Source organism: Toxoplasma gondii, chromosome V, assembly GCF_000006565.2.
Source record: "Toxoplasma gondii ME49 chromosome V, whole genome shotgun sequence".
Classification (NCBI taxonomy): domain Eukaryota; phylum Apicomplexa; class Conoidasida; order Eucoccidiorida; family Sarcocystidae; genus Toxoplasma; species Toxoplasma gondii.
Genome location: NC_031472.1, coordinates 1,786,996 through 1,812,515, shown reverse-complemented (window position 1 = coordinate 1,812,515; position 25,520 = coordinate 1,786,996). Strand labels below are relative to the sequence as shown.

General features: G+C 51.1%; 7 protein-coding genes across 7 annotated transcripts; 3 read left to right on the top strand and 4 right to left on the bottom strand.

Moving 5' to 3' along the window:
- Window positions 1–1,677: 1,677 nt before the first annotated feature.
- Window positions 1,678–5,645, bottom strand: TGME49_286500 (hypothetical protein). The gene has a single exon (XM_002369235.2). It carries the CDS (start codon window positions 4,691–4,693, stop codon window positions 1,973–1,975), a length of 2,721 nt encoding a protein of 906 aa, XP_002369276.2. The 5' UTR covers window positions 4,694–5,645; the 3' UTR covers window positions 1,678–1,972.
- Window positions 5,646–5,830: 185 nt separating this feature from the next.
- Window positions 5,831–9,010, top strand: TGME49_286510 (hypothetical protein). The gene has a single exon (XM_002369236.2). The coding sequence runs from the start codon at window positions 6,791–6,793 to the stop codon at window positions 8,279–8,281; it is 1,491 nt and encodes a 496-aa protein (XP_002369277.1). The 5' UTR covers window positions 5,831–6,790; the 3' UTR covers window positions 8,282–9,010.
- Window positions 9,011–12,869: 3,859 nt separating this feature from the next.
- Window positions 12,870–16,918, top strand: TGME49_286520 (hypothetical protein; the record flags this gene model as incomplete). Its single annotated transcript, XM_018781984.1, has 3 exons — window positions 12,870–13,915; window positions 14,539–14,576; window positions 15,027–16,918. The coding sequence occupies 3 exons, from the start codon at window positions 12,870–12,872 to the stop codon at window positions 16,916–16,918; spliced, it is 2,976 nt and encodes a 991-aa protein (XP_018637782.1).
- Window positions 16,919–16,942: 24 nt separating this feature from the next.
- TGME49_286525 (hypothetical protein) lies at window positions 16,943–18,793 on the top strand. The gene is made up of 2 exons (XM_018781985.1): window positions 16,943–17,305; window positions 18,056–18,793. The coding sequence occupies exons 1-2, from the start codon at window positions 17,178–17,180 to the stop codon at window positions 18,375–18,377; spliced, it is 450 nt and encodes a 149-aa protein (XP_018637781.1). The 5' UTR covers window positions 16,943–17,177; the 3' UTR covers window positions 18,378–18,793.
- Window positions 18,794–18,799: 6 nt separating this feature from the next.
- TGME49_286530 (hypothetical protein) lies at window positions 18,800–21,597 on the bottom strand. The gene is made up of 3 exons (XM_002369238.2): window positions 20,930–21,597; window positions 20,179–20,446; window positions 18,800–19,669 (listed from the first exon to the last, which is right to left on the bottom strand). Exons 1-3 carry the CDS (start codon window positions 21,180–21,182, stop codon window positions 19,534–19,536), a joined length of 657 nt encoding a protein of 218 aa, XP_002369279.1. The 5' UTR covers window positions 21,183–21,597; the 3' UTR covers window positions 18,800–19,533.
- A 128-nt stretch (window positions 21,598–21,725) lies between these two features.
- Window positions 21,726–23,111, bottom strand: TGME49_286540 (hypothetical protein; the record flags this gene model as incomplete). Its single annotated transcript, XM_002369239.2, has 1 exon — window positions 21,726–23,111. One exon carries the CDS (start codon window positions 23,109–23,111, stop codon window positions 21,726–21,728), a length of 1,386 nt encoding a protein of 461 aa, XP_002369280.2.
- A 141-nt stretch (window positions 23,112–23,252) lies between these two features.
- Window positions 23,253–25,100, bottom strand: TGME49_286550 (hypothetical protein). Its single transcript, XM_018781986.1, has 2 exons — window positions 24,178–25,100; window positions 23,253–23,357 (listed from the first exon to the last, which is right to left on the bottom strand). Exons 1-2 carry the CDS (start codon window positions 24,775–24,777, stop codon window positions 23,286–23,288), a joined length of 672 nt encoding a protein of 223 aa, XP_018637780.1. The 5' UTR covers window positions 24,778–25,100; the 3' UTR covers window positions 23,253–23,285.
- Between the last annotated feature and the right edge of the window lie 420 nt (window positions 25,101–25,520).

Sequence of the window (25,520 nt, the reverse complement as noted above, 5' to 3'; positions counted from 1 at the left end):
CCATTTCATTTGAAGACAAAGTCTTCTTTGTTTCAAGGAAAACTTGAAGAACTGCACCTCAGGATCCCTGAACAGCTGCACTGAAAGGAAAACAAATGCTAGCCTGTGACTTATTTTCCTCGCATATTTTAGGACATGAACCTACAGCGGAAACATCTCACACCCTATGAAAGGAAAGAAACTAGAACTGGCTCAGTTTTTTGTAAGCCATGCCCGCTGTTCCCAGTCCATTACACGTTATTCAAAAACATGTGTAGGCAGTGGAAGCAGTTGTGAAATGCACCGTATACATGTGCCTCGGTCATTTTTTCGATAGCTGATGGACTGTTGGCCAGGCTCGTTGATCTTGCTGAAAACTCCTGTATTACACGTGATGTTAAAGCACGTCAGATACACACGACTTCCCCGTCACACAGGAATTCAGGGCGATACGCGGGTCCTCTGCACAACATTCCACTTGCGGACGGTAGCCTATCCTGATTTACAGAAGCCCGGTCTTCGTCGTCGTACCCACAATCACTTCCGTTTTGAGGAGGCGGCGGTACTCCACGATACATTGGAGCAGTAACTTTGTCCTGGTTTGCTCTTCTGTTTGCAAGCCCTTCTGTGCCGCACTTGTGCTCATATTCACATTCTGAAATACGTTTCTTTCACGAGGAAGAGACAAAGGTATACGGTCGCGTCAGAGTCGGCAACGAGCCAGCATATGCAGCCAAAACCACTTTGAGGGCCGACATAAAAGTCAGGCCAGGTCATTACGGTGGGCTCAAAAGAGACGTACTGACCTTATCTTGAAGCGGTCATCAATATTGTCGTTTAGGACGGTCGGTTGATCACTGAAAAAAATTGTCAAAAAACTGTGGTGTTGGGGCCAGCCCACTACCCATCGCGTCTCGTGGAAGCTGCCACATGGCATCAGTTTCAGGTAACACAACCATCAAAGGGCACTCCGTTTCTCCACGGCTTCAAGCTCCATTGTTGCCCTTTGCGGAAAGCAACTGACCGGTTATGTCTTCAGCAGGGTCACCCTCTCAATCAAGTATTTATACGGCATCGAAATAGATCACAAGAGACCGACTTCTTTGCGCAGCATGTAAAATGAGCTCGGGTGCGCTATTCAGATCGTAGGCAACTCCGGGAAAGTGGTGGGTACAAACATGCGGCTTCGGGCAAAACAAACCACCCCATCTGGAGGCACGGCGACTATGCCAGCCTTTAAGTAAATTAGGGCTCTGCCGACGATTGTAAGTTACGACTGTAATTCAAAGCCAATTATGGATATTCTAAAGAATACACAATATACCACAGCTGCTTGAAGAACATCCAAAGCAGTGACTGTTACTTGACTACCCTCAAGACGGTGAAGTCTTAGTTGAGTTGTGAGTTCTTGTCTCTGAAAGGCACACTAACTGGTCCAGAAGCGTTCCTATCCTTGAATACTTCGTGCTTGCGGCTGTTAGAACGCTTACAAAGGGTACTGTTGGGCAACATCAGTGGACGAATCCCTATCGCTGCGGTCATTGACGTGGAAGAGAGGAAGAAGCGTGTTCTAGTGAGCGACAAACTGCACTAGCAGGCCTTGAATTGTAAAGTCCACAGCGGCTGCAGGTCGCGTGGTTGTAGAGAACATCAGGTAGATGCCGCCGTGGCGAGATGCACGGCAAGCAAAGAAGCCCTCACGGCTGAAAAGTTTGTGACTCAGCATGTTTCGAAAGAAATCAAAACGCTGTGAGGCAACAAGGTCTCGCCTATTTAGAGCACTGCCAACTTTGTACAAGAAACGTAGTCTCCCCCATGAGCACAAAGAGACGATGAAACCGTTTAGGCGGAATCAATGAAAAGCTCTAAATTTTTTTTGGTATGAGACAAACAGTATCCGCCAGAGTTGCTGTTGCCGTGAGGTACTTTCCCACATTCAGCCGTTTTTCCCCATCCATCTGCTTGCCATTAGCCTGCACCCGAACAGCGTACATCAGAGTACAGTGGTGGCGTTTTCAGCAATGAAGAATTCATCATCAGCAGGAGCAGCGAAAACACAGAGAACTTCCTTCAGCTCGGCGCCCACGTCTTCATCTTTCTTTTGCGCAACGAGATGTGCAGCAATGGACTCCAGGGATGGTTCACTCTCCTCTGGCGGTTCTGCTTCCGAGGCACGTCCAAATAGAGGCGGTCTGTGGCGGTATCGCGGCTGCGGTAAATCTGGTAGCTCCACGAGTTTTCGGAGCTCGGCATACTCGCGAGGATGCAGCTCTGCAAGAGAGATTAGCCGTCGGTATGTGCGAGCCTTTTCTTGACGTTGAATTCTCCACTCGTTCACAGATGTGATAAAAAACGCACTGGCAATGAAGAAAGTACCAATACCGCCGACGCCCCCACCTCCCCCGTTCAGCCAGTCCGCCGCCGCTGCCGCAGGCAACGACAGCAAGGAACAAAGTGCGACAAGAATTGGAGATGGGAGCAGCAAAAGGGAAACTTGCAGAAGAAGAGTGTGCAGACAGCTGCAGACGCAGACGACAATTAGGAGGAAGATGAGAAATGGCGGAGGCGTGGAGCCTGGAAACACTTCCAGACTGAAGATATGCAGACACGCCAAGGGGATCCAGAAGACACAGAGGCTCAACATTCCTATGATGCCAACTATCAAAAAAATAAACGCTAACGGAAGGTTCGATTTTCCATTCAGAATGTAGTTCTTGTAAACCACTTCAAACAGGCCATAAGTGGCGGCGCAGGCGACGGACAGCAAAACTCCGGAAGTTGACGTTGGCTCCCCCTCATTGCTGTAGGCTATCGCCGCAACTCCAACCGTAGCCAGGACGAGAGCGGCAATCTGCACGCAGTCCTCTGTTCCTTCTTTGTAAAGCAATACCGTAAATAGAAAGACAAACACAGGGTTCATGTTATATATGGCTGTTACTGTTCCCACACTCATTCCGTCCGTGCCCACCGCGAGTGTCCATGTCCAGGAATGCAACAGGTAGAGGGCTCCGATCCACATGCATGCCCAAATCAGTTCCTTGAAACTGGAGTATTGCAAATCGGCCTCCACAAAATCCTTCACAATTCTGTACGTATCCCTGACATAGGGAGTACAGATGTACTGCTGCAGTGGAGCGCCGATGTACCTCGAAAAACGGGGTTGGATGTGGTGCATCCAAAGAGCTTCGACGGTCTCTGCATTGAAATGCGCCAGACCGCTTCCCACTACGCACATCCACGACACAGGAAGTGTTCTGACGCGAGACCACTTTGACTCCTCCGGGAGTGTTGCCTCCTGTTCCTGTAAGTCCTCAGTCTGCGAAAGGTTCCGCTCTGTGTATGCGTCAGAATCACTATGTCGCCTTGAAACTGCGCAGCGACGCTCTGAGTTACATCCATTCGCCATGTGCGTCTCTCTATGTTCCTGTAGAGCACTGTACAGCAAGACTTCTTCTACATTTGTTGCCCAGCGGACCTTCTCCGCAGAATCCTTGCCGTCTCCGGTTTCAATACCATTGTCAATGAAGTTTGAAACATCCTTCCCAGCCACTCTTTGCATACACGTCGGTCCAGTCCCTGCCGTAGTGGCCTCGCTAGATATCAGTGGCTGGTGAAGGTCCTTCTCTGCTGATCCACAACCAAGAGGGTTGCTCAAAACTCCTGAGGTCGTGTTTTTCGATTTGCGAGGAAACGGATGCTGCCCGGGCTGTTGCTGCGTCGGTATCACGCCTGCATCGTAATCTGCGTCGGTCTCCAGGGGTGGGTAGACACCCTTTAAGGCTGAGCACGAGACTTCATCAGTTCCTACCCCTTCGCTCTTGTCGGAAGCTTCACAGACAATCTGAGGCTGCATGGCCGTCCGTCTACCGGGATCGTCTGAACAGGACGCTGCAGATATCCGGCCCTCGCTTCTGTCCAGAGGGAAGTACTCTCCCCTCTGCCTTATATCCATCTTGCACAATTCTTCAGTAAGCTGCACAACGTGGGTACTTCCCCTCGGCGACGAGGGCCCACAGTCGCTAGGACCGCCTCCCTCCTGGGCACCACTGGAACAGCGACTTAATCCATGTATGTGTCGAAAACTCGGCAGAGGATTGATCCGATTTCCTTGCGGCCTTCGCCTCCTTCGTTTGATCGCCGCAATGGCAAAAAATAGAAAACAAAACTGCAGTGACTGAGAACACCATGACATGAAGTAGGGGATGTTCAAAACAACTACTCTCGTTTTGACATCCGAGTCCGCGGACCGTATGGTACATGGAGCTGCTCTGTTTTTGTCTCGGTTAAGAGGGTCTGAGGGACCTGGAGGCTCCATGAGAAGCCCATGTTCATCATCTACTTGAGGGGGGCACACATAGTGAAGGGACTGGTGCCTCTGGAGCTCTTTCTCCTGTTGCAGAAGCCTTGAAATCTCACCACTTACCAGATAAAGGGCAATGTTCAGCAAGCAACAGAGCAGGCCAAACATCAAAGACGATACCGACGAGTCTCTGTAGGAGTGAAGAGTTAGGGGAGTGTTGGTAAGTGGAGGAAACAACGCCGACTGTTCGCGGCGGAAACCAAATTCTTCCCCATCCCTTTCATTAGAGTGGCTCGTGGTCGGTGACAACTGCGGAGGTTCCAGCGGTGGTTCCGGCGGCAATCTATTTTCCTGTGTTGTAGAAGCGCCGTTCTCGGCAATCGCACAAGAATCGACTGCAGCGAGTTGCGCCATTTCGTCGCACGGACTTGAGCTGGATTCATTGAACAAGAGACACGGGGCACCTGATTGGCTCCAGTGCGTTCACGTCGCTTCCCCCTGGACAGCTCTTGCACAATTTATCTCGCCCGTCGGACATGTTCGCTGCCAATGCCGACATGCCTGTAGATACGGTGACGCTTCTAGTCTCGCGCTCTCGAGTGCACGTGCCGCCGATACCGCTCCTTCCAACTACAGTGGGAGCACGTTTCTTCCGAGCGGGAGATCTCACAGAAACCAGAAAGAACACAGCAGGTCAAGGGACTATCAAAAACATATTAGAATGGTCGGTTACCCAGTCCTGGAGAAATGCTTGCGGCATCTGAGTCCTGTCCAGGCTCTCGAGGCGATGGGCTGAGCGTGAACATAAAGTTCGACAGTAAGTCCTGCCCTTTCACCGTAAAAGCACCAGTTTCCTCTTTACTTATTTTTGGGAATTGGTCTACGAAGAAAGCCAGGTATTCGGATGCACGAGCTGGGGATCCAAGCGAGTCTCGTTGATGTTGAGGCTGGCTGGGACTGACCACCTTCTGCGTGCGGCATACTGCCTTGACGCGTTGTCTCTAGTAAAGACCTTCCTTAGCAAAGTTCGGGGAGTCCTTCCGGTATACGCACAAGAAAGCCCCTCAACCTCCTGAAAGCGTTTGATTCTCTAGGGCTGTGCAACGTTGCCAATGTAGAAAGACATAGGACACATGGCATCGCCTAAAGGGAGCAACGGCCGCATGTGCAATAGATTCATGGCTGCGGTCATTGACAAGTGCATAGAACGGCAAAGGACAAAGAAGAAATCCAATCGTACATTTAGGTCCCTCAGCGCGACGGGAACCAGCGTGATTCGGGCGAGGCTGATCTCTAGGTCGTGACTCGGAACTTTCGGCAGAAACAAAACACCTCCAAGGAGACAGGAAGATGACGTAGAAGCAACGACATTCTTCTCCACCGAAGAAGAGCAACTACTCGCTGTCCGTCAGGTGGAAAAGAGGCTCCCCCCTCTCAAGACAACAGGATTCGCGCAGCTAGCCGTCCCGGCCTGACATTCAACGGTACCCTGAGCTCTGCTGGTATGGATGTTGTTTCACCAATTGTTCCTCTTTCCTCGGAAGCACTATCTTCCGGTTCGTCCGGATATCAGCAGGTTCGTAGCTTTCCTCCATCAACTGAGGAATCTACGCATCAGTTGCCGCCACGCTCGAGCCTGCAGAAGTCCAAGTGGGCATTAGGACAGTAGCAAGATTGTGCAGGCTGAAACATGTGCATGCAGTCTGACCACCAAACTAGCGTCCACATACAAAATCTGTGAGGGCCGTGTGAACGTAGCACACCGCCAATCGCCTTCGTCCCATAATTTCACCGAATATCTCTTGAAAGTTATATGCGCTTAGGCTTGGCGATTATCAGCACTTTATGAGACACAACTCCCCGAGGTTCATGCTGCAGTGATGCTGGAGACGGTGCAGAACAGCTTCCGCGTGTGAAGATTTTCTCAGCGTTCGCTTCGATACCCAGTCCATTCTAATTTTGTCAATTCTTGATACGATTAGGTGTGTCTGCTCACTTTCCCCCATTTATGCAACAGTTCGCGGTGGTGCCATGAACGGATGTGCCCGTGACCACGTTGATTGAAAATCGAGTGCTAACGACAATGGTGTATCCCTGCTTGAACTTGCTCGATGCATTAAATCCAAGCCACTGCATGGACTGGTGAGCGCACTCAGTTGCCATCCGACTGCTGTACTACATGCCTTGAACACCCTTTCTACGAAGAACGGTTCAAAGCCTGCCGGCATTTCCCAGGCTGCTCGAGAGTTCATTCATCGGCTATTCCATCGGTGCAAGTAGTGAATGATCGAGAGCCACTCGCTTCGCACGCTGACACTACCTGCAAAAGTGGATGTCTGCGCGCTTTATTTTGTTGTTTCTGAAGCGCAAAAAATGTTTTGTCGCGTTCTGGGAGCTTATTTGGAGGGGAGTTTTTTCTTGTTTATGTATACTGCGTCACAGTAACTGTGAAAACTCGTCTCCGCGGGGCATACGGTGCGGGCGTGTCACCCCGCAAGCCGCCTGCCCAAAATGCGGGAATCAGAGGCCTCACCCGTAAGTGGCTTTGCCACAGGTCGGAAAAAGTCGGCGGCAGTCCTGTCTTCGGAACCTTCGGGTGCATCAAGCTCAGAAGTGCGGGAAAATACCTCGGGCATCTTTGCTCACCAGCTGCTCAGCCTCTCGGACCTCTTGATCGCGGTCACCAACTTGTTCATTCTCCAAGTAACTGTAGGGACTTGTGCGGACCGTGTTGCTCTCATACGCGCTCGCCAGGCAGGCGCAAGCTTCCGTGAAAGCCACGCTTCTTCCTCTCATGCAGCAACAGGAACAGAGACATTGCCGCGTAACACGCGTGGCGACAGCGCAGAAGAACAGAGTGACTACAGTGTGGCGCTCGCGGTCGAGGACACCGGAGGCTTGGAACTTGCCGTTATTTCTGTCTGGACGCTGGTTCTCGTCGTCGCCCTAAAAGGCGGTACTGCAATCTACGTGCGGAGTCGGTATGCTACACTGCAGGGCGATTACGAGAAGATGTCGCAAACAGCTGCATGCGAGGAGAGTCCCAGCGAGGGAGTGAGAAGCCTTGGGTCGATCTGTCGCTTCATTGTGCGTCTAGGTTCGGGACGTTTTTCCCTTTCTTGCCTTCCGGCATCAGCCTCATATGTCTGTTATCCAGGATCGATTGCCTACCTGTACGGGCTCTGGTTGGCAACTATCTCCTTTTTACCGGTTTTACTCGGTACTCCTGTTTCCCAGTATGCGGCCTGTGTGCTTTTCGCTTCATACTTGGCTTCACTTGGTCTCCTTTGTCCAGTTGCGGCTGCGGTTGTTGAGGAGATTCGAAGGCTAGGCGTCGAAATCGAGGCAGACAAAGGGTCTGTCACATCTGTGCGAACAAAGCACGAAGGGCTTGGTCATGGCCGCACAAAAAAAGAGAAATCTTCACCTGAGGGTGTGGCACCGCCTGACGTTTTGACCATGCCACACTTCCTGCGGGTCGTGCATCCGTACCTGCCCGAATGTCTCAAAGCACGTTTGCCGTTCATTCTCTCTCCTCTCCATCTAGGCCACCTTTTTATCGTCGCGGCATTCCTACCTTTTATCACATGCAGTTTTAGCGCAATTCTGTCGTGCTTTTTTCTGCCTCTTGACTGGCAGACCGTGTTCATACATTTCCCTTTTCCGTTAATACTGGGCGGTTCAGTCGGGCACTTTGTCGGCGCCACCGTCTCTGTGCTGCTGACGTGTTTCGTGCTTCCTTGCTTAACCATCTGCCAGAAGTTTTTGGGGGGCAGCCTGGTGGCGGCTCCAGTTTTGCAAGACTTGCTGTTACAGCAGCGACAGCAAGAAGAGGATAGTGACTGGGAGGATTTCGAAATGACAGAAACATGTGGTGGAGGAATATATCACGAAAGCGGGGCATCCGGGAAGATCGGTGGTGAAACACAGCTGACGGAATCTAGTCTCCGCAGAAGGGGCAGGAGGTACGCGCCGCCGTATGGCAGTGATCGTCTCTCGTAGAACGTTAAAATATGCAGCCGACAAGCGTGCTGGTACTTTTGTAGAGGGAGTCGTGCTCCTATTGTAGAATCGCTTCCTCAGGGGGTGTCGGGTAGTGACAGCCTGACATCAAGCGCACCGTCCGTGCCGTCTAACCTCTTTTGTGTGGCCTTAAAAGTAGGTCAAAGACAAGCGGGTTGGTGAGGGCCGTTTCGTTACTTCTGTGCGCGTACACAATCACTTTTAGATGATTAGGTCTGGGATATCAGTGTTTTATTTCGCCTTGCGGCGTGCAGTGGTGTGAAACGCAGACTGCGAGTGCATATAACTGCTTCGAATTATTCAATGATGGCGTTCATGAAAAACTTTGAGAGCGAAGATAGGTCATTTCTGGGGTAACGACATGCGGTTCCGCTGTGGAAGATTGTTTCGCACTGCGCCAAACGGTGTCTCCACTTGCATGTCACTGCATATGGAATGGCATAGCGGTGGATTCGGTGAGTTTCTGGAGGGTGGCTTGTTTAGCATCAGCTTCGCAGCAAGCAGAAACTCTGACCGTGAGTGTGCCCGTGCGGAAAATACTCCGGAAGTAGTCCAAGTCAGCGTCGTAGCTGAGTGTCATTCTGTATGCAACCCCCGGACGTTGTCTGCGTGGTGTGCCGCTATGTGTGCCGCATTTAAGCGCTCTTAGAAGATCCATACTATGTTTTGTAAAATCAAATACATCTATCACGTACGCAGTAGCATTTGGATGCCGGTGGTTTCTGAATACTAGTGATGCTCATGCCTTCACTGAGGTAAGTTGTGACTACTGACAGCAGCATCCGAATTGTAAAAGTGACCGCCGCAACCAACCTCTACCACTGCAATTCGGAAAGGAGCCATGCTACCTTGCTCAAGAGGAAAAGAAAACCTGAGTTACTCGTCCGCAGGGACGCAGCTTGCCGCTGCCGACGCCTTCCTAGAGACAACAGCCTAGTCAGCGAACAGTCGAAACACGCTGATGATGTTCGTGAACTGATACTCTCAGTTACAGCCAATCTGCGTTTCTTGCGTGTCGCGTCGTGATTCTGCACAAACAGTCTGGATGCGTGTAATTTGTTCCCTCCGCTCAAAACGTACGATGAATGCCCTTGTATAATTCAAAGCGCTGTAGGTCTCTACCATTTGTGGTTCAAATGGAGGGTTGCTGTTGAGACAACGTTGTCATGTCCCTGTCAGCTCAATTTGTTATCAGCACAACCAAACGAGAAATACCGCATAGAAATACTGTGGCGGCGTGGGAAATGGTGTAGGCTAGATTATCCCTGTGGTCAATATCGTTCGTTGTAGCACGGAAAAGGAAGAATGGTGGTCCTTTCATTCGTTTTTTCATGCTCGTGACGGTGTCTCTCGCGCCATTGCCGTTAACTCAAATCATTCACAAGGTTTCAGTAGGATTGAGCTTGCCAGTACACGCACGCATGCAAATATTCTACGCGGGCACACCGCTGCCAACTTCGGTGACGCGCAGTGGTCAGCACCAAAAACGTCTGATGAAAATCACTCCTTTCGAGGAATTGGGAACAGCTGATAGGTTTCGAGAAAATTCGGTGGAGGCTGCGCAACGCGATTCCCTATTTGACGGGCTTTCTTCCGTGATCGTTCTCACTGTGATGCTCTGCCTACCGCCGTTCAGCTGTCAACTCAGCTACGAATGGAGCTGCATGCTCACGAGCTGACGTCCAATTTTGGCAACAGAAAATTTTGATTTACTTTTCTCGCTAGAGCTAGAGGCCATTGCTTTTAGCGTTAGCATAACATTTCGGCGGTGTTCGTGTATTCGCTCGTCTTCATCAGGTTGTTTGGTAAATGCTTTTCTCCGTCGAAATACCACAACAATTTGCTAATGCCTCGACGCGTTGATCGCTTTCGTCCCTAGCGATGCAAGCTCAAGTTTCATGCTTCTTTGCCTTAACTCCAGAGATGCTACGGCCCACTTTGATGTGCTTTGACCGTTTTTCTTATGATTAAATTTTAGACAAGTCGTCTAGAGAAGTCTGACGAGCCGTAGTCCTTTCTTCCTGGCGGGGCCTTGCGTGAGGTGCTCATTCAATTCGGAAGCTTTTGCCCGCTCTTTTCTCTCTCCTTCTTATACCGTCGAATGCGTGCATTTTAGTTCACTTCCGAGTTGTGAATGAGCGCCTCAGTGGTGAATTTTCGCAGAAATGTTGGTATCGAAGGCGAGATTGGTGATTCGGCGTTCAGCCTCCGTTTTTTTTCGGGATACCATTCAGGAACCAGCATTCCCGGTGCTTCCCGTCCGACGACAGATGCGCTTCTTGCCTGAAGTAGTGTGTTTTGACGACATATCATTGTGGAGGTTCTTGTAGGGGTTCCAGTGTTTCTCGTGACCCACTTGATGCTGGAGGCAATAAGGGTGCGTAATCCGGGTCTAGAATAACCTGTTTTTGCTGTTACGGCACTCCTGGGCTGAGGCGTCAATGGAGCTCTTGGATCCAAAACTGCCATAAAAAAGAATACGACATCGGCCAGTCGATGTGCTGCTACAAAGGTTTGCTTCCACTGTCGCTGAATCTCTGTTTTGGCTGTTAACAACGCGGGATCTCGACGGCTCCGGTAAATCGCCTTTCGCATGCGCCATGCTGCCTCCTGGTACCCTCACATCATAAGTTGACTGCGTACCCCTTTCCTCTGTTTCCTACGAATCTGATGTCGTCTCAACGTGCTTGTGATTGTGTCTTTCCAATTACATGACCACATTTGTGGTTGCATAATCTGGGGGCTGTCCGCTTCTCAATCTCGAGTGGGGCAATCGTCGTAGAGACTGTACCAGCCCACAGCTGTCTGTTGAGCTGTTGCCTGGGACGGTGTAGGACGCCACACGTTTAGTCGGTTGGTGTTTTATGGAAAGTTTGGCAGAGAAAACCCGGCTACAATGTTTAGTGGCGACGGCGGCTTCCAGCGGTGCACGGATGCATGTGGTTGTTCGCCAGTCCCATTTGGCAATTGCGGCTGCTATTTTTAGGCCCACGTGTTCCGTCAGAGAATGTAGAGGAAAGAGAGGGAGTTGCTTCCGTCACCGGTTGAGCAGTGTCGCCGTCACGCCCACGTCTGATGTTTTTTTGTGGGTAATGAGATCGGAGATACAGAATAGTTGACGGCGCGAGTCCGGAGAGGCCACCCTAGAGTCCCCAGAGAGTTCCTCGCCGTTTGCTTTCGGCTTTCGTCGGCGATCGGTGACAATGGCGTTGTTCAGAGGGAAAATGGCGTAAACGTTTGAGTTTTTTATAAGTTTCCTGTATGTGCACTTGCACTGGTTTAAGAAGACCTACTTGCGCTGTGTTGGAGTTTCGCCGTGACCTGACGGTGAATTAATGAAGCTAGCAGCCTTGTGGCTCGGCACCCTCGGAGGACGCATGCAGTCTGTCTCGATCTCGCACTTCTATTCAGTCTGAGCGGGAGACACGCGTGTCTACTGTGTTGTTTTCAGAAACGACCGCCAGGGATGTCCTCTCAGTCAGAGGTTGAAAATACCGTATAGGACAGTTTGCGTGGGGAATTTCGCGGGTGTTTGATGCCGGATGCTCCTCGGTCACAACATTTTACAGTCGAAGCATGCTGTTGGGAGGTCTGTATGTCTTCATCACCCTCGCAGATGGCGAAGCCGGTTCGAGGCGTTTCAGATATGCTGTTGTCTCTGAAGCAGTGTTCTCTGGTATTCGGTGCTGTTGACGAGACACGAGACTCGCCTCGTCTGTGCCGTTCGTCCCAGGGAGAGTGTAATTTCGAACGAGATGCAACGAGATGCTCACGAAGGGCTGACGATTTCGCGTCTCGAAGCGAGAGTCCTGACGGAGACGCGGCGCCTCTTGAAGATTTCCTTGGAGAAGAAGTCCCTCCGCTTTTCATTGCATCTGACACGAGCAATCGCAGGTCACCAGGTGGTTGCAGTCCTTACGTCTCTCCATTTCCGCCGTTATGGACAGCGTTGGCTGCAGTGGCCCGGGAAGACTTTCCTCTTCTGCTCCCAGATGACAAAGTTAAATGCCGTGATGCGGTTTCCTCACCTTCGAATTCGGTACCTCGACGTGTACGTACACCTCTGAAAACGAGTACCGACACCGCGAATGGAAATTCAGGTGACAGAGGGCTCTCCCCAGAGGCAGTTTCTGCCAACAGGGAGCGGCCGCTTTCGACGCATCATCCGCAAGGTTGTTCGGTAGCTGTCCCTTTTCGACATGCACCGAACGCACCCCGGGGTGTACAGAGAACTAGTGATCCAGCGAGGAGGAGCGGTCCTGTAATCTCAAAGGGCCGCAAACCTTTGCTTAGGGATGGCATGCGTTTGGTCTGTTGGTCGGATAGCTCTGCTAGCCATCTACGGCGTGTAACGGGGGCATGTAACGCATCCGACCCACCGCGGTATGTTACAGACAGTTCTGTAAGAGGCGCCCGTGGTCGTCATTCTCCAGCGGCACTCCCACAGGAGCGAGTAAAGAAGAAAGGAGCGCGTCGCCATATGAACAATGAAGCAATCGATGGAAGTTCGAGAGGGACGGACGAAACTTTGAGCAAGGAACGAGGAAGGACTGCTTCTGGAAACAAAATGGCGGCCTCTTCGGTGTGTATGCAACCCACCTCGACTGACAATCTTGGTACGAGGCCTGCTTCCTGCCTTGTCGCCGACGGAAGGTATCCTCAGCGGAAACCCAAAACCAGGTTTGGGGGCGAATCTGTGAGCACAGAGAAAACCGGAAGAGATGCAAGCGGAAAGCAGGCGGATCTGTGGGTTTCGACAACATCGGACATGGCCAGGCCGTTCCAAAGATGCACCGCCCAGACCCAGGACACAAGAGCTTGCAAAAGCATCACTCCCGTCCCATCCTGTCCTTTCTGGAGTTCTTCAGCTTTCACATCTTACTCGCCCAGGCTACAGGCGACAAGGGATCCACCGCCTTTATCCGACCAGCCAGTGCGCGGCAGTGCACCCAACAGTTGCGACCCCGACACACGAGGAGAAAGCGGCAGTGGCAAGACGCATCCCCTGATTCCCAGAGGTTGCGCTGACAATCAAGAGCAGGACGCTTCTGCACGCGCCGTTCCAGATGTCGCCACCTCGCCTGGAGGCGAATTCTCTACAGGAGCGGGTGTCGAGGAAGCGCGCCGCTCGCGGCAGTCTCCGGCAACTCGGGGTGTGCGACCTGATGGAGCAGGTAGAAAACCTCATCCTTTCCACATTTCTAGCAAAAACGGCCCAAGTCGGGGAAGTGATGAGTTTCAAGTGAGTGTGCTCACAGACACGGAATCGAGTTGGGAGGATGTAGAGGAAGAAGCTCGGAAAGAAACCGCGAGGCGAACGCCAGTGCACGAAGGGAAAGCTGCGCTGCTAAGGACACCCACTTTTAGATATGCAGCTGTGCCAAAAGAGGCACGAAATGTGGGGCTTCAAAGTCTGCTCACTTCCAAGGAAATGAGCTCTGAGAGCGGTTTGTCGGAAACCATGATGTGCAGTGCGGCAATACCCGGAGCGGGCGATGTGGTGAAGGGACAGGCGATGTCAGGGAAGTGGAATGGCGTCGGCGCTCTTCTTTTGCGGGGCCCGCGTTCGTCAGGGAGCACTCCTGCGACAGATCACTTTTTCATGTCCAGATTGTAAGTGGTTGGCGTTGTTCGCATGCAGATGTAGTATTGACGTATAAACAAGACAGAGAATTCTCTCGGGCGCACATCACGGCCCTCTTGCTTATATGCACGTGAAGATATTGCTGTTTGTGGAAACATGAGTGAAAGCCACTTCCGTATTTTAGTCAACACAGCAACAATTCCATGTTGAATGCCGTAGGTGCATTTCACCGGAGAGAGTAGATGCCAACACGTTCCTCAAAACGCTTTTGGTGGCACCGGGGGGAAGAAAACTCACAATCAGAGGCCGAGGAACATCGGTATCGCAGCCATAAGGTGGCAGCCTTTCGCGTGTCATCTATGTTTGTGCTGCTACCAGAACGTGTCTGTAGCTGTCCAACCTGTAATAGTGTTATTCTGTGGTGTGTTCTGTCTTCACGCGAACGCGACATTCTGCCAGAAGACCTACATATATATAGATACATATGAATATTTGTTAGCATAGGCCGATGCATTTCTGTTGCTGATTGTAAGCAAGATGGGGGGCTCGTTTCGGGTTCTTTCACGTGAATTGCATCTGCGGATGTGTGTGTATGTTGTATGAGGCCAGATACATCGGTACAGATCTGCTGCGTTGTTCTGCTCGTGTGCAGCACGGTTGTGTCCGATTTCTTGGGATTCGGCCCCTCACGTAAGTGGTGGCGCTACGGAAATGAGGATACATCTTTGAACAACCGTGTTGTGTGTTTTGTTACTCATTAAGCCGCCTTACTCTTTCTTTGAAGCGTTTCTCGAGATTCGGGCGACAGAGGAAAGCTCGTATAGGCGTAGGAGTTTTTTCCCGGAAATTCGTGCTCGTGTTAGCACGCGACATCTCCAGAAAGTGCTTTTGATCGATGACGTCATAGGAGAGACTCTTTTGAACATGTTTGCTACCATTTGAAAGTCGTGTTTCGTGATCACGCTACAGGTGGATCTATTCACTTATTTGGTGCATTTTCGTATTTTCGACTCTCCATGCCGTGTTTAGGGATCCGCAGTCAAGTAGGTTCGGTTCATGCCGTGTGTGCCCTCGTCTGCACAGGGTAGGTCAATATTTCTCGGTGAGGAATCTCTGCTGTGGCTGTGATCTTACCTGCAGGACAGGTGCTGCACCGCCCGGCCCTAGCAGGGGCGTCGCTGCCTCCATCATCGAGTCCTTTTTGGACAGATTCGGGAGTGGCATCGCCGACATCGTCCGTGCCACCTCAGATCTCTTTCTGTCTTACTCCAATGCCCTCTTCAGAGGGTGCAACCGAGAAGAAGACAGCTCCAGTGGGTACGCCGAAAAGCAAAGATGCCGCAAGCGTTCCCAGTGCTGCCTCTCTTCTCTCTCACTTGTCCCGAGCATGCAGTGTTGCGGCATCCTCTGCTTCGCGCCTAGTTGTGTCGGGGCCTCTTGGAGTGCAGTCAGAATGGCGAAAGACTGACCAAAACATTATTTCAGAGAATCCTACTGGGGCTGTCTCGCCTCTCAACTGCTCGCCCAGAGCCAGCGACCAAGGTGGTGACGACGACAGAGTCGGCCCTCCAATACCAGCCAGTGGCATGATTGCTCTGCAGCAAGAGCTTCTTTTCCTTTCTGCATCAGCATCGGGAAAACAGAGACTCAGTTCGCGGCGCACCCGTCCCCGGGCTCGGCGGCGAGCTGCGGTGCGTGACCAATCTGCCGAGACACATTCATCGTTCGGAAGACGGAGAGCTGACTCCTGGAATTGCTCGTATGTTGACTCTGAGGCAAACAGACGAAGTGGCGTCTCCTGTGGCACAGTAAGCGCTGGACACAGCAGTGCAACTGGAGAGGCACCGTCCCGCGAGTCCTTTATCCACATACGGCCGTGCACAACGATGAACATCTCGAGTTGCTCACCAGGTGACAAAGGAAAACGATACAACGAGCTCGCCTCTTCAATAACATGGCGAAATGCCCAACGTAGCCGTCCACTGAGTGACGCGGGTATGGACACCTCATCTCTCGACAGCCTAGATACTGCCTCATCCAGTAGTAGAGGAACGTCGAACAGTGGGGACAGCGACGCTAGTGCAGAGACGCACCGACAGCGGATGCCGTTTCCCCCTTTTTGGCCTTCTCAAGTAGAGGAGGATAAGGAGAGGAGTGTTTCCTGCCAAGTTACCATAGAAGGGCGTTCTGTCGATAATACGCGAGTCGAAAATGAGATAGGTCGACCGGTTGTGTCATGGTGCAGTGCTCGCGCCAATAACCGTGAGGTGTATGGACACCGGACGGATGGTATTCAAAGCACAGGATTGGAAGCGAGGATCCTGGACTCGACCGGGGTTAGGGTGTTGCCGACGATGCCTAGCTGCGGATGCGGAGAGATCCTGACTTCCCCGACGCTCAACGGGTGCAAAGCGCCTCCGGCGACCGGGCTACAGGAGGAAAACTACTGTGTTCCCGCATTCGGGGGCGGATCCGGCAGAGCTGCAGTTTGTCGGCAAATGAGAAGCTCCGATGGTGAGACGACTGCGATCTGGCTGCACAGAAAGAAGTGTCTGAATACGAGAATCAATGAGAGGGTGAGAGCGGCATCTGACGGAAAGCTTCCGTCTGGAACAGTCTTTAGTCTTGCGGCGTCGAGGCCGCTCGAGGAGCCCGAGAGCCACTGCAACCAGCTTGAATCAGACGGTGTGAAAGAACGCTGCGTGCACATATCGCGGGAACTGAACCCGCAAGGGACAGTTTATGGCGACGATACCGCGATGAACAATTCTGCTCGGCTGGGGGACCAGAATGAATCTTCAGCACACTTGGCTGGACACCGTCCACCCAAAGACATCAAAGGCAGTAGCAACAGTGGTCCCTCGACTTCGTTTTTCCTGCCGACACAGCCGCTGTCGAAATTTCCTGCGAGCTGTGGCGAGCAGCAGAGTCGCGGAAATGGGCCAGAGCGTAAAGATTTTTCGAAGGTGCAAAAGCCAACGGCCGTCCAAATGTGGTTCTGCAGTGACCATTTTATATATGACTTTTTCTGATCGCCGCCTTCTCACCACATGAAGAGAGTTTCATATGCAGGATATGTAGTCCAAGAAGAGTCACGGAGTTGGGCGACAAGCGGTACATGATGCTGACTACGACTGAAAGTCGCGGTTCGTCGTCCACATGATACCATTTTGGCAGATAGGTGTAGACTCAAAGAATGGTCCCGGATGGAGATGTTTTTTTTAAAGAGAAGCAACGAGACAAGCAAGAGAATTACGTATGTAATCGATCAATATTCAGCAGCCGGTGTTCATGAGAAGGAGGGTTGCTTTTTCACGACTTCGGACCACAGAAAGCTTCCGTAGTGCAAGCATCTACACCAAAAATGGCAGAAAGCAAGGATACGGCGAACGGCCCAGGTCTGACAATAAGATTGCTTGGTAAGCGTGCTTTTATAAATTTTTCTAATGTTGCGAATATCGGGGTTCTTGAAGGAACCTACCATCGGTACACAGGGAAGGTACCGTCCCCCCCACTAAAGGTTCGGCTCAGGCGCATAAAACACTACATCGTCGTGTGCCTCCGTGGATACATCAGCGCTGGACGAGGTATGCAGAGAACCCGCTTGTCGCGCTCTATTATTCTTCACGGATTCTACAGAAATCTCGCTATCGCGGGCTTATGCGTGTGAAACGTGTGCGGTGGTAGGGTTTGCCAAGTGTTTGTATTACTGCTCGAGGCGGTTGTGAAGGTCTGCGGGGAAGCTAAACATTTTCACACGCAAAAAACCATCGCCTCCCCATTCGGTCCGTGTCAAGCATCACTAGAGGAAACCAGCTGTCATAGTGAAGCAGGTAACAGTCCAAGGAAGAGGCGCCGTGTAGCCGGTCTTTCTTTGAGGATGTCATTGTTGATGGACAGTCTTAGACGGGGAGATGAATAACCGTCGAGTGTCAGCAACGCTGATAGCGTCCACTCTTCAGCCAGCGCGATTTCGCCAAAGAAAATTTTGAAAAGCGCAGTTTGCTTGCTGGCTCGGCTATCGTTAATGCGACGCCACAATAAGCACCCTCAGGGAATGGTATTCTCCGTAGGTATGAGCGCTACCCCATGGAGAGATGAAGTATATCCAAAGGACTGTTCCAAACGCCACGAATATGCAGTTTGTCAACCGTGTTGCTATTATACAGGGCGCAGCGAGAGAAAAGCAAGCATGTTGTGTTCAGCGATACTCCGAGTCGTTTTTACGGGTATTCAATTGAAATAGGTGAGCACCGAGTCGGTCTAATGCTTCGTATATATGGGGAAAACACCCCGATTTCCCTTCGGAAGCCTTCCATTCTACTAGCCGTCGTGTTCCTTTTGTCGATCGTCCTTACTCATGAGAGGGACACACTCATGCTTTACTTCCGCGGTCATACCTTCCCCGTTTACAATGCAAGAACTCATGGAGGCGACGGGTCAGTGCAGCTCCTCCAAATTTCAACACGTGAGGAAAGCTCTCATGTCTAACTTGAGTCTAGATGCAGTTTAAGTTCGTCCATCTTGTGCTGATTCGACACCCGTCTCGACTAATGATCCTCGAATCGCTCGAGAACCCATTTGCTTACCGATCTGAATTAGACCAGCTTTTTGAGGCAGAGAAGGACATTCTGATGTGGGCAGTGTTATCAGGCTTCATTAATATATCGAAGCTTTATCAGCGCATTGTCCGTTCCTTGAAAAGATGTAGCTGTCCCTCTGGTGCACTATACTGATCTATAACATTTTAGATTCCTCTGTTTTCAATTATCCAGCCGTGTTGAAAGTGCAACTGTGGAAATGACTCGTCGTGTGCGACTTCCTTTCAGAGAGGCCACCGATAACAGCGTCAAACCTGTAAAGACGACAGTGTTTCCGTGAACAAGCATGATACCAACTCGAAATCACCTTGGGAAACGTTGAGTCCAGTTTCGCCTGTATGGTGTACCGAAGTCTAGCAATGTAGCGCCCGCAACAGCAGTTCATATGGTGCGCTGTAATGCGCTCGGGTGTCGTTCAATACCACAATGAAAACTGGAGTTGCACCGTTTTCTCCTACAGAGCTTCCTGGGTCGGTTTTGACGACACGTATTACAACTACACGATTATTACCGTAGTCAGGCTTGCCGACCCCCTCCGTCAATAGGCTGAAGTAAGTTGCAATCGGCCTTACACCAAATGAACGCTTGCTGTTACCTGGTAACAGAACCCACATTGCTCCAAAGAGCACAGCCACCTTCTCCAGGTTGACATGTCAGAATGGTTGCAGTTGCAGAATACCAGGACACCGCCCGCTAGGCAACAGGACACCGCACGCGCAATTCCGTGTACACTTTTTTTTATTCTAGAACCAAGAAATGTCGGCATACGATGCACACTCTTGAATATAATCTTTTCTTCTGAAAAGCTACATGCTGTACCACCGCGTGTCTTCCCCTGAAAGATTGAACTCACTGGGGGAAGTTCGATACACAAATGTGTCCGCTTCTCCCATCCAAAAACTGGGGAAGCTGTACAGTTTGTTCTTGCCAAGCAAGAAACGTTGCAGGACCGGCACATCACCCCCAGATGTCTACGGTATGATAGAACTCGTGTACTATCGCGAAGCATACGACGTTAAACCATAACTTCAGTGACCTCATCCTCTTTACTGGGCACCACGGTATTGGGGAGGGATCCAGTCATCCGGGTTAACATCCGTTTCCCTCCATTTCTTCGTGCGTCTTGCCTCCAAGTACTGACCAAAAGCATGGTGGTCAAGGTGTCCTCCCCAATAGTTCCACCTGAGAAGAAAACCGCACACATTGCGAAAATAGTCGTTTCTGACCCTGAAACATCCATCAACGTCAAAAAACGCATCCGATAATGCGATGCTGCTGTGTAGTTCTGGGAGACACTACATTGTGTGCCGTGGAAACGAATTCCTCCCAGAAATCATGAATTTCGACATTCCAAAACATGTACCTTCATGCCATTTACATACACGGTTGCGATTGTGGGTTTCAACATTTATTTCCTTTCTGGCTCCACTTCGAACCACTCAGTTCACCATCCGCACTATGTGTATTCACATTTATGGGAAAAGTGACCCGGCATGCACCTTGGCTACTTGAATACTGCATATCTGACGTAACACTGAAAACATTTTGATGAGAAATTTTATCCAGCGAGATTGGCAATGCACTTCACGGCGTCGCTGACAGCTTGCGTGACTGAAGTAGGTCGCATGCGTCGTACAACGGTGGCTACAGGACTCTGGACCAGGTTTCGTCAGAGATGTCTCTCTCCTCACTTGAAGTTCTTGAAATATTCGTCGCGCGGCATAGGGTGCTCCACCGGCTCAAACCGCTGTTCGTAGAAGACGAAACCAAGGAACGGGCAAGCAACCAAGAGAATGCTGAGGATCACCATGAGCAGCCAGTTCAGCATTGGAATCATCATGACGCCAATCTGTTTCAGAGTATACTTCTGCAACATATTCTCCACGTCGAAGAAGGAGGCTATTTCAGCGTGCGTGCACGCGTGGAGCGACGGCAATTTCCCAATGTCATATTGGTAGCCTGAACAGGCAAACACAGAAGATGCTGCGCCATTTCACGAGAAACTTTTCAGGCCCAAGAGCGTGTACGGACATAACCTTCGCTTTTACTAAGATGCACGAAACCCTATCGGTACGTCTTTGAGCTGCGGGACTGGCCCGTGCCCGTTGTTCTAGTACAGCCGCCATCAGCTCTTTTCCGTCAGACTCTCAGTTTACTGTAAATGAGCTACAGCTTCTAACAGTCACCTGGCGCAGCCCCAAATACCCTGTGCTCAACTACATCAAGACACTACAGAGAACACAATTACAACGACAGGAGATGATTCAGCTAACTCCTTGTCATCCTAGCGGGCCATTCTACAACTGTGTCCGAATCTCATGTAGATCCTCGAAAAATACGGAAGGCTCCACGACTACAACAGAGCAACAGATCCGATATCGGAATACATGGAGGAAAGGCTTCGACTGACAAAACTACCAACTTGATCTTCGGAGTCCCTACCTGACCTGTGCGGAACCCGAGTTGTGAACGGGCTAATCCATTTGTGGTCGTGGATTTTGCGCATGTCCAACCCCTGGTGAGGACGCGGAGCCTGAGCTTCAAGACCCTCTGGATGGAACTGTTTGTTTGTCACAGAGAATGACTGCAGTGGCGCTGCAGCGAACATCAAGCGGCGGTGGCTCAAGCAGAAAAAGGCTGGTGCCGCCCGGCAGCCCAGCCGCAGGGCTGAGGCACCCGAAGACATCGCCATCATACAAGCCGAAATGATTACTGCTGTGCCCGCCGGCAAAAAACTGATGCTTTCTTAACAATAGAGATATTCGCTGCGGAAACCAGACGAGTCACGCGAGGGACGCACAGACCCCGACGCCCCTGGGATTGGGAGCACCCGTGTGCATGCGAAGGCGAAAAAGGATTGACACCTTTTCAAGCCCTAGAGAAACCATACAACTGTTCGTTTTGTCCACAAAATACAGTGTCATTTGCACAGATAAACATGCAGGCAGAAACAACCAGTCGCCATCGGATCCACAGTAGCACAAGGGTTGTCCGATACTGATGTTGAACCGGGTGCACGTCGGCCAATAGAAATCTGACCTGACCCCATTTTAAGCCGCCACCTGTGGCGTAGAGACCGCATGCACCCGTTTGCATTGTACTGTCTTCTGATAAGGGAAGTTCAAAGTTCCGTACAAACTACCATAGTTGCTTCAAGTTCAGTGCATCCCTTGCAGAAAGATAGTCTCTTTCAAAACAACATGACAAACCACAGAGGGGTGCAAAAACTATATTGTCGCTAACTAGGGAGTGCTTCCTCAGGGTGTGGTGAACTGCTTGTCGCCGCATTGCGCTGATGCAGTCGTGTCTGCACGGCAAACTCCTCCACATTGTTGCAGGGCCATTTTTGGAATAGGCAGTACAGAGCTGCGACAAGGTCCAGATACTCCTCTGCGTATCGTGATGATGCAATAAATAGCTCTGCACGTGGGACCATAAACTGGTACGCCCTTGCCGCCAACGGAAACGCTAGATTCGCTCCTCGGATAGACAGGAGAGGTTTTTCCACAATGTAACCTTGTGGCACGTTAGCCGTATAGGTGGAGGGTGCATCTGCGTTGGGTAGAGGAATGTCCCAGATGGGTGGCGATGGGGCCAGACTGTTGCCGTGTACGTATACGTTGTGCTGAGGAGCCGCCATGCTGCCAGACACTGCTGGTTCTGATCCGGAAAGCTGCTCATGGATATCTGGTACTAGATGGGTCCCCTCTCCATGAATTGACAACTGCGTTTCTCGGGCAGGAACGAAGGGGGGGTAAGCTTGCTCGGGTTTCCGATGAAGAATTTCGGGAGTCCCAATGCTGTGAGCAGGCTGAAGCAAGGGTTTGTCAACGAAGTAGCCTGGCGGGTTCACAACCACGGGTGCTGGGTATTGGAGATCGCCCCCTGTGCTTTTCATAAATTCAACTGCATCAAACAGTTTTTCTCGAGTGGAAGAGAATAGCCATGAATGTCGTAAAGACAGTCCAGCAGACTGTGATGAATTTGCTGCTTCTGCTCGGCCGTGCATTTGGGAAGAATGCGGCCCCCCCAGGGAGGCCGAATGGAATCCAGGAGGTGATCCCGTCTGATCTCTCCCTTCTTGCAACCGCTGCTTGGTCTGCGCTGACGTGCCGTCAGCTGATGGGGGCAGTTTGGCCTGTTCTAAGGAGAAAGTAATCGGAATATTTTCCCCTAACTCGAAGCGTTTGGTACGTTGGATAGGCGCTTGGTTTTGCTTTATCTCCGGCCTCCGAATGTCATAAACGGGAAAATCATCTGGCATGTCAATTATTACCGGAGATATGGAGTTCCTGGGCTGCTGGTCATTAGTTGGGGCAGCGTGTAAATAGTCAGAAGACGACTGTCGCAACATCTCAAGTGATGCACCGCCAGGTTGAGAAGCACGGCCTACGTCCGGGATATTTGTTGATGTAGTGGGTAACGGTGCCCTAGACTCTAGGTCAGAGAATTGCAATGGCATTGAGTACATCGGCATATGATAGAGCGGTGGTGGCACTGCTCCGCCATCTGCAATGGCACTGAAATTTCCGGTCTGTGCAAGAGGTACTGCTGCTTCACCAGCTGCGAATGCTCTGCTGGCCATGATGGCTAAAGACGCCGAAAAAACCGTTAAGCAAAGCATCGATTACACTTTGAGGGGGAAATTTAGACAGAGTACGATTGCTACAAAATATCATTTGCGATATAACAGTGGGAAAACTGAAGCCTCGCTTTCTGCGGTAGCTGCTAGCCAAAGGTTTCACTATTTCAAACTCGCAAGGCGGCACGTCGCGTTTGCTCGACGAGTGTAACATAGCTAGAGTTCTGTAGTAGGCAAGCCCTTCATCCTTCTCTTCTCTGCAAAAAGCCCACTGGAGACACCGTTCACCTGCATCAGGAATTAAAGCAAAACCGCACAGGTCTCGTTCTATTCCCTATTTCAGGTATGACCTTGTCAGATCGGTTGCGGTTTTCAAAGAAAGCGTGACATATCAGTTGCTCCCAAACAGTTGCTTCGTCAAATACAAAAAGAAACTGTTTACAACGCCAGTCCACGTGCCAGGGCTGCGTGTTCTACAAGGGACCAGCATATCCTGACAGCATTGTACAACCAAAACCGTATACACCCTGCATACGACACATTGGCTTGGCGAAACATGCATTCTCACGGCCTATAGTGCAGCACTATTCACGCAATGATGCGCACCTTGAAGTGCTTTTGTTAGTGCAGCATCTGCCCCGGCTACTATTGCTCCCGCTTGCATCTGAAGCTGTTTGACGACACTCGCTGCCACAGGAGGTCCCCCTACGCGTAGAACATGCCACCTATTTCTCAGAAAGATCACTGACAGTCCACATCCGAGACTTTCTTCCTCTCGACTCGGGTCGACCACCCACCACTGGGACATCACGTGCGAGAACGTGACGCTTAACGGCCTATTCGCCAAAACAAGCTTCCTCTCTTTTAAAAGGGACAGATTCTCGAGATGTGTGGGGTCATGCATCGCAAGATTGCTTTCCGTAGGCCGCCACTGCCTCCACCACTTAGCTTTCATGTCCCAACATAGAGCCGGTAGCACTGTGTTCTCAAGAGCGGCCACAGCTGCCAACAGAGAGAAGTCCACCGGGTTACCGTCGTACTCAAGACAAACGACGTGCACATGCAGATGCCAAGCAAAGGATCGTTCTATTTTAGCTTCCGTGCGTACAGATCTAGCAGTAGAGTGTGCGCCGTCCTCGTCGCCCCGCAGTTTGTCTTCATCCAGCTCAGAGTTTTCCTCTCCTTCAGTGGCTCTCAGCAATAACTGAGAGGTGTCAATAACCGAATTGGAGTTCAGGAGATCTGTTAAGACCCCCGAAATGAGTAAGTGAGCGTTGGTATTGGGTCCCGCTCCATCAGAGAACTCAGCTCCGCATATACTTGGAAATTCGACAGATACGATAATTCGGCCTGCCGGCGAAGAGTTTGACGTTTCATCCTGAGGCTGATGCAGGCTCTCTGAACTTTCGGAACACGCAGAGTTCGTAGGTTGTCTGATGCTACTGGCGCATACCTTGGCAACTTGCGGGCCGACCTCACCCCGAACTCCCGCCAGGTAGTAGTTGTTACCCGCTCTCACCGAGGCAGAACCGCAACAGTTAGTGAGTGTATTTGACGAAATGCGTGGCTGTCTGTACGTCAAAAAATAGCGACCGTCAGATCGGACCTGCTTCACCAAGAACCGCCGGTGAAATTCAGCCGGTAGAACTGTTCGAAAGGCGTCACAGTCCATAGTGAGCGAACTGCTGTCAGCCGGCAGCTGATTCATGCCAAAGGGGAGCACAAGAGTCAGCACCGTACACGCTGTTGCTGAAGAAGCCTCGCACTAGACACGAACATTGATAAACTGCTATGCAAACTCACCGTCGTCCTCAAGGCGGAACTCAAGTTCCCGCAGGACATCTATCGGTGGGCTAGGTGAAAATGCAATCGGACGATCTGCATGCCCCCGCCAAACATAAGTCATTCAGATGAGCACAGAACGCCACACTCAGATTCCTGCTATGCCGCCACTACACGAGCGGATTTCATACCATTCCAGGAAAAGTGAGGCAGAGAGTCAAAATGTTGACTTCATTAGTTTTTCGTACTGCCTTGACCCCAGAAGAGAGTCACTGTCAGCACTGGCGCGTCGCAGACGCATGCGTGTAGAACGAACGCTTTTTCCGAGCACAGTCGCTCGCGCTTGTTCCTACATTCAAAAACGTCATGCGTTGGTTCATAGAAGATGGAGGTAATTCAAGAGTCGAATCATAGATAGCTTGCGTACGGAAAGGAATCAGAGGCCTCTAGGACGAGAATGGATGTAATGTTGTGGCAGGTTCACCCGGTGCTTCAGCCTGTCTCTTCGGTTGTGACGGCCACCTAGAGGGCCCTTTTCCCCTATTTCGGAACTATATGACAACGCATGTGTTCGTGCTCCAACACACGGCGTTTCTCTTCCCACATTAACGATTGTGAATATCTTTTCGAACAGATTCTACCTGTAGTTTTTCGAGGGTCTGATCCACA

Bases quoted from the DNA above. Each gene is read 5' to 3' on its own strand.
- TGME49_286500 (XM_002369235.2), bottom strand. From the start codon at position 4,693: ATGGCGCAACTCGCTGCAGTCGATTCTTGTGCGATTGCCGAGAACGGC.
- TGME49_286510 (XM_002369236.2), top strand. From the start codon at position 6,791: ATGCGGGAATCAGAGGCCTCACCCGTAAGTGGCTTTGCCACAGGTCGG.
- TGME49_286525 (XM_018781985.1), top strand. From the start codon at position 17,178: ATGAGAAGGAGGGTTGCTTTTTCACGACTTCGGACCACAGAAAGCTTC. The intron at 17,306-18,055 runs GTAAGCGTGCTT...GCTATTATACAG, and splicing joins TCTGACAATAAGATTGCTTG to GGCGCAGCGAGAGAAAAGCA.
- TGME49_286530 (XM_002369238.2), bottom strand. From the start codon at position 21,182: ATGATGGCGATGTCTTCGGGTGCCTCAGCCCTGCGGCTGGGCTGCCGG. The intron at 20,447-20,929 runs GTAGGGACTCCG...TTGCCTGTTCAG, and splicing joins TCGGGTTCCGCACAGGTCAG to GCTACCAATATGACATTGGG. The intron at 19,670-20,178 runs GTGAGGAGAGAG...TTTTCTTCTCAG, and splicing joins GAATATTTCAAGAACTTCAA to GTGGAACTATTGGGGAGGAC.
- TGME49_286550 (XM_018781986.1), bottom strand. From the start codon at position 24,777: ATGAATCAGCTGCCGGCTGACAGCAGTTCGCTCACTATGGACTGTGAC. The intron at 23,358-24,177 runs GTACGCACGGAA...TTCCTGATGCAG, and splicing joins CACACTCTACTGCTAGATCT to GTGAACGGTGTCTCCAGTGG.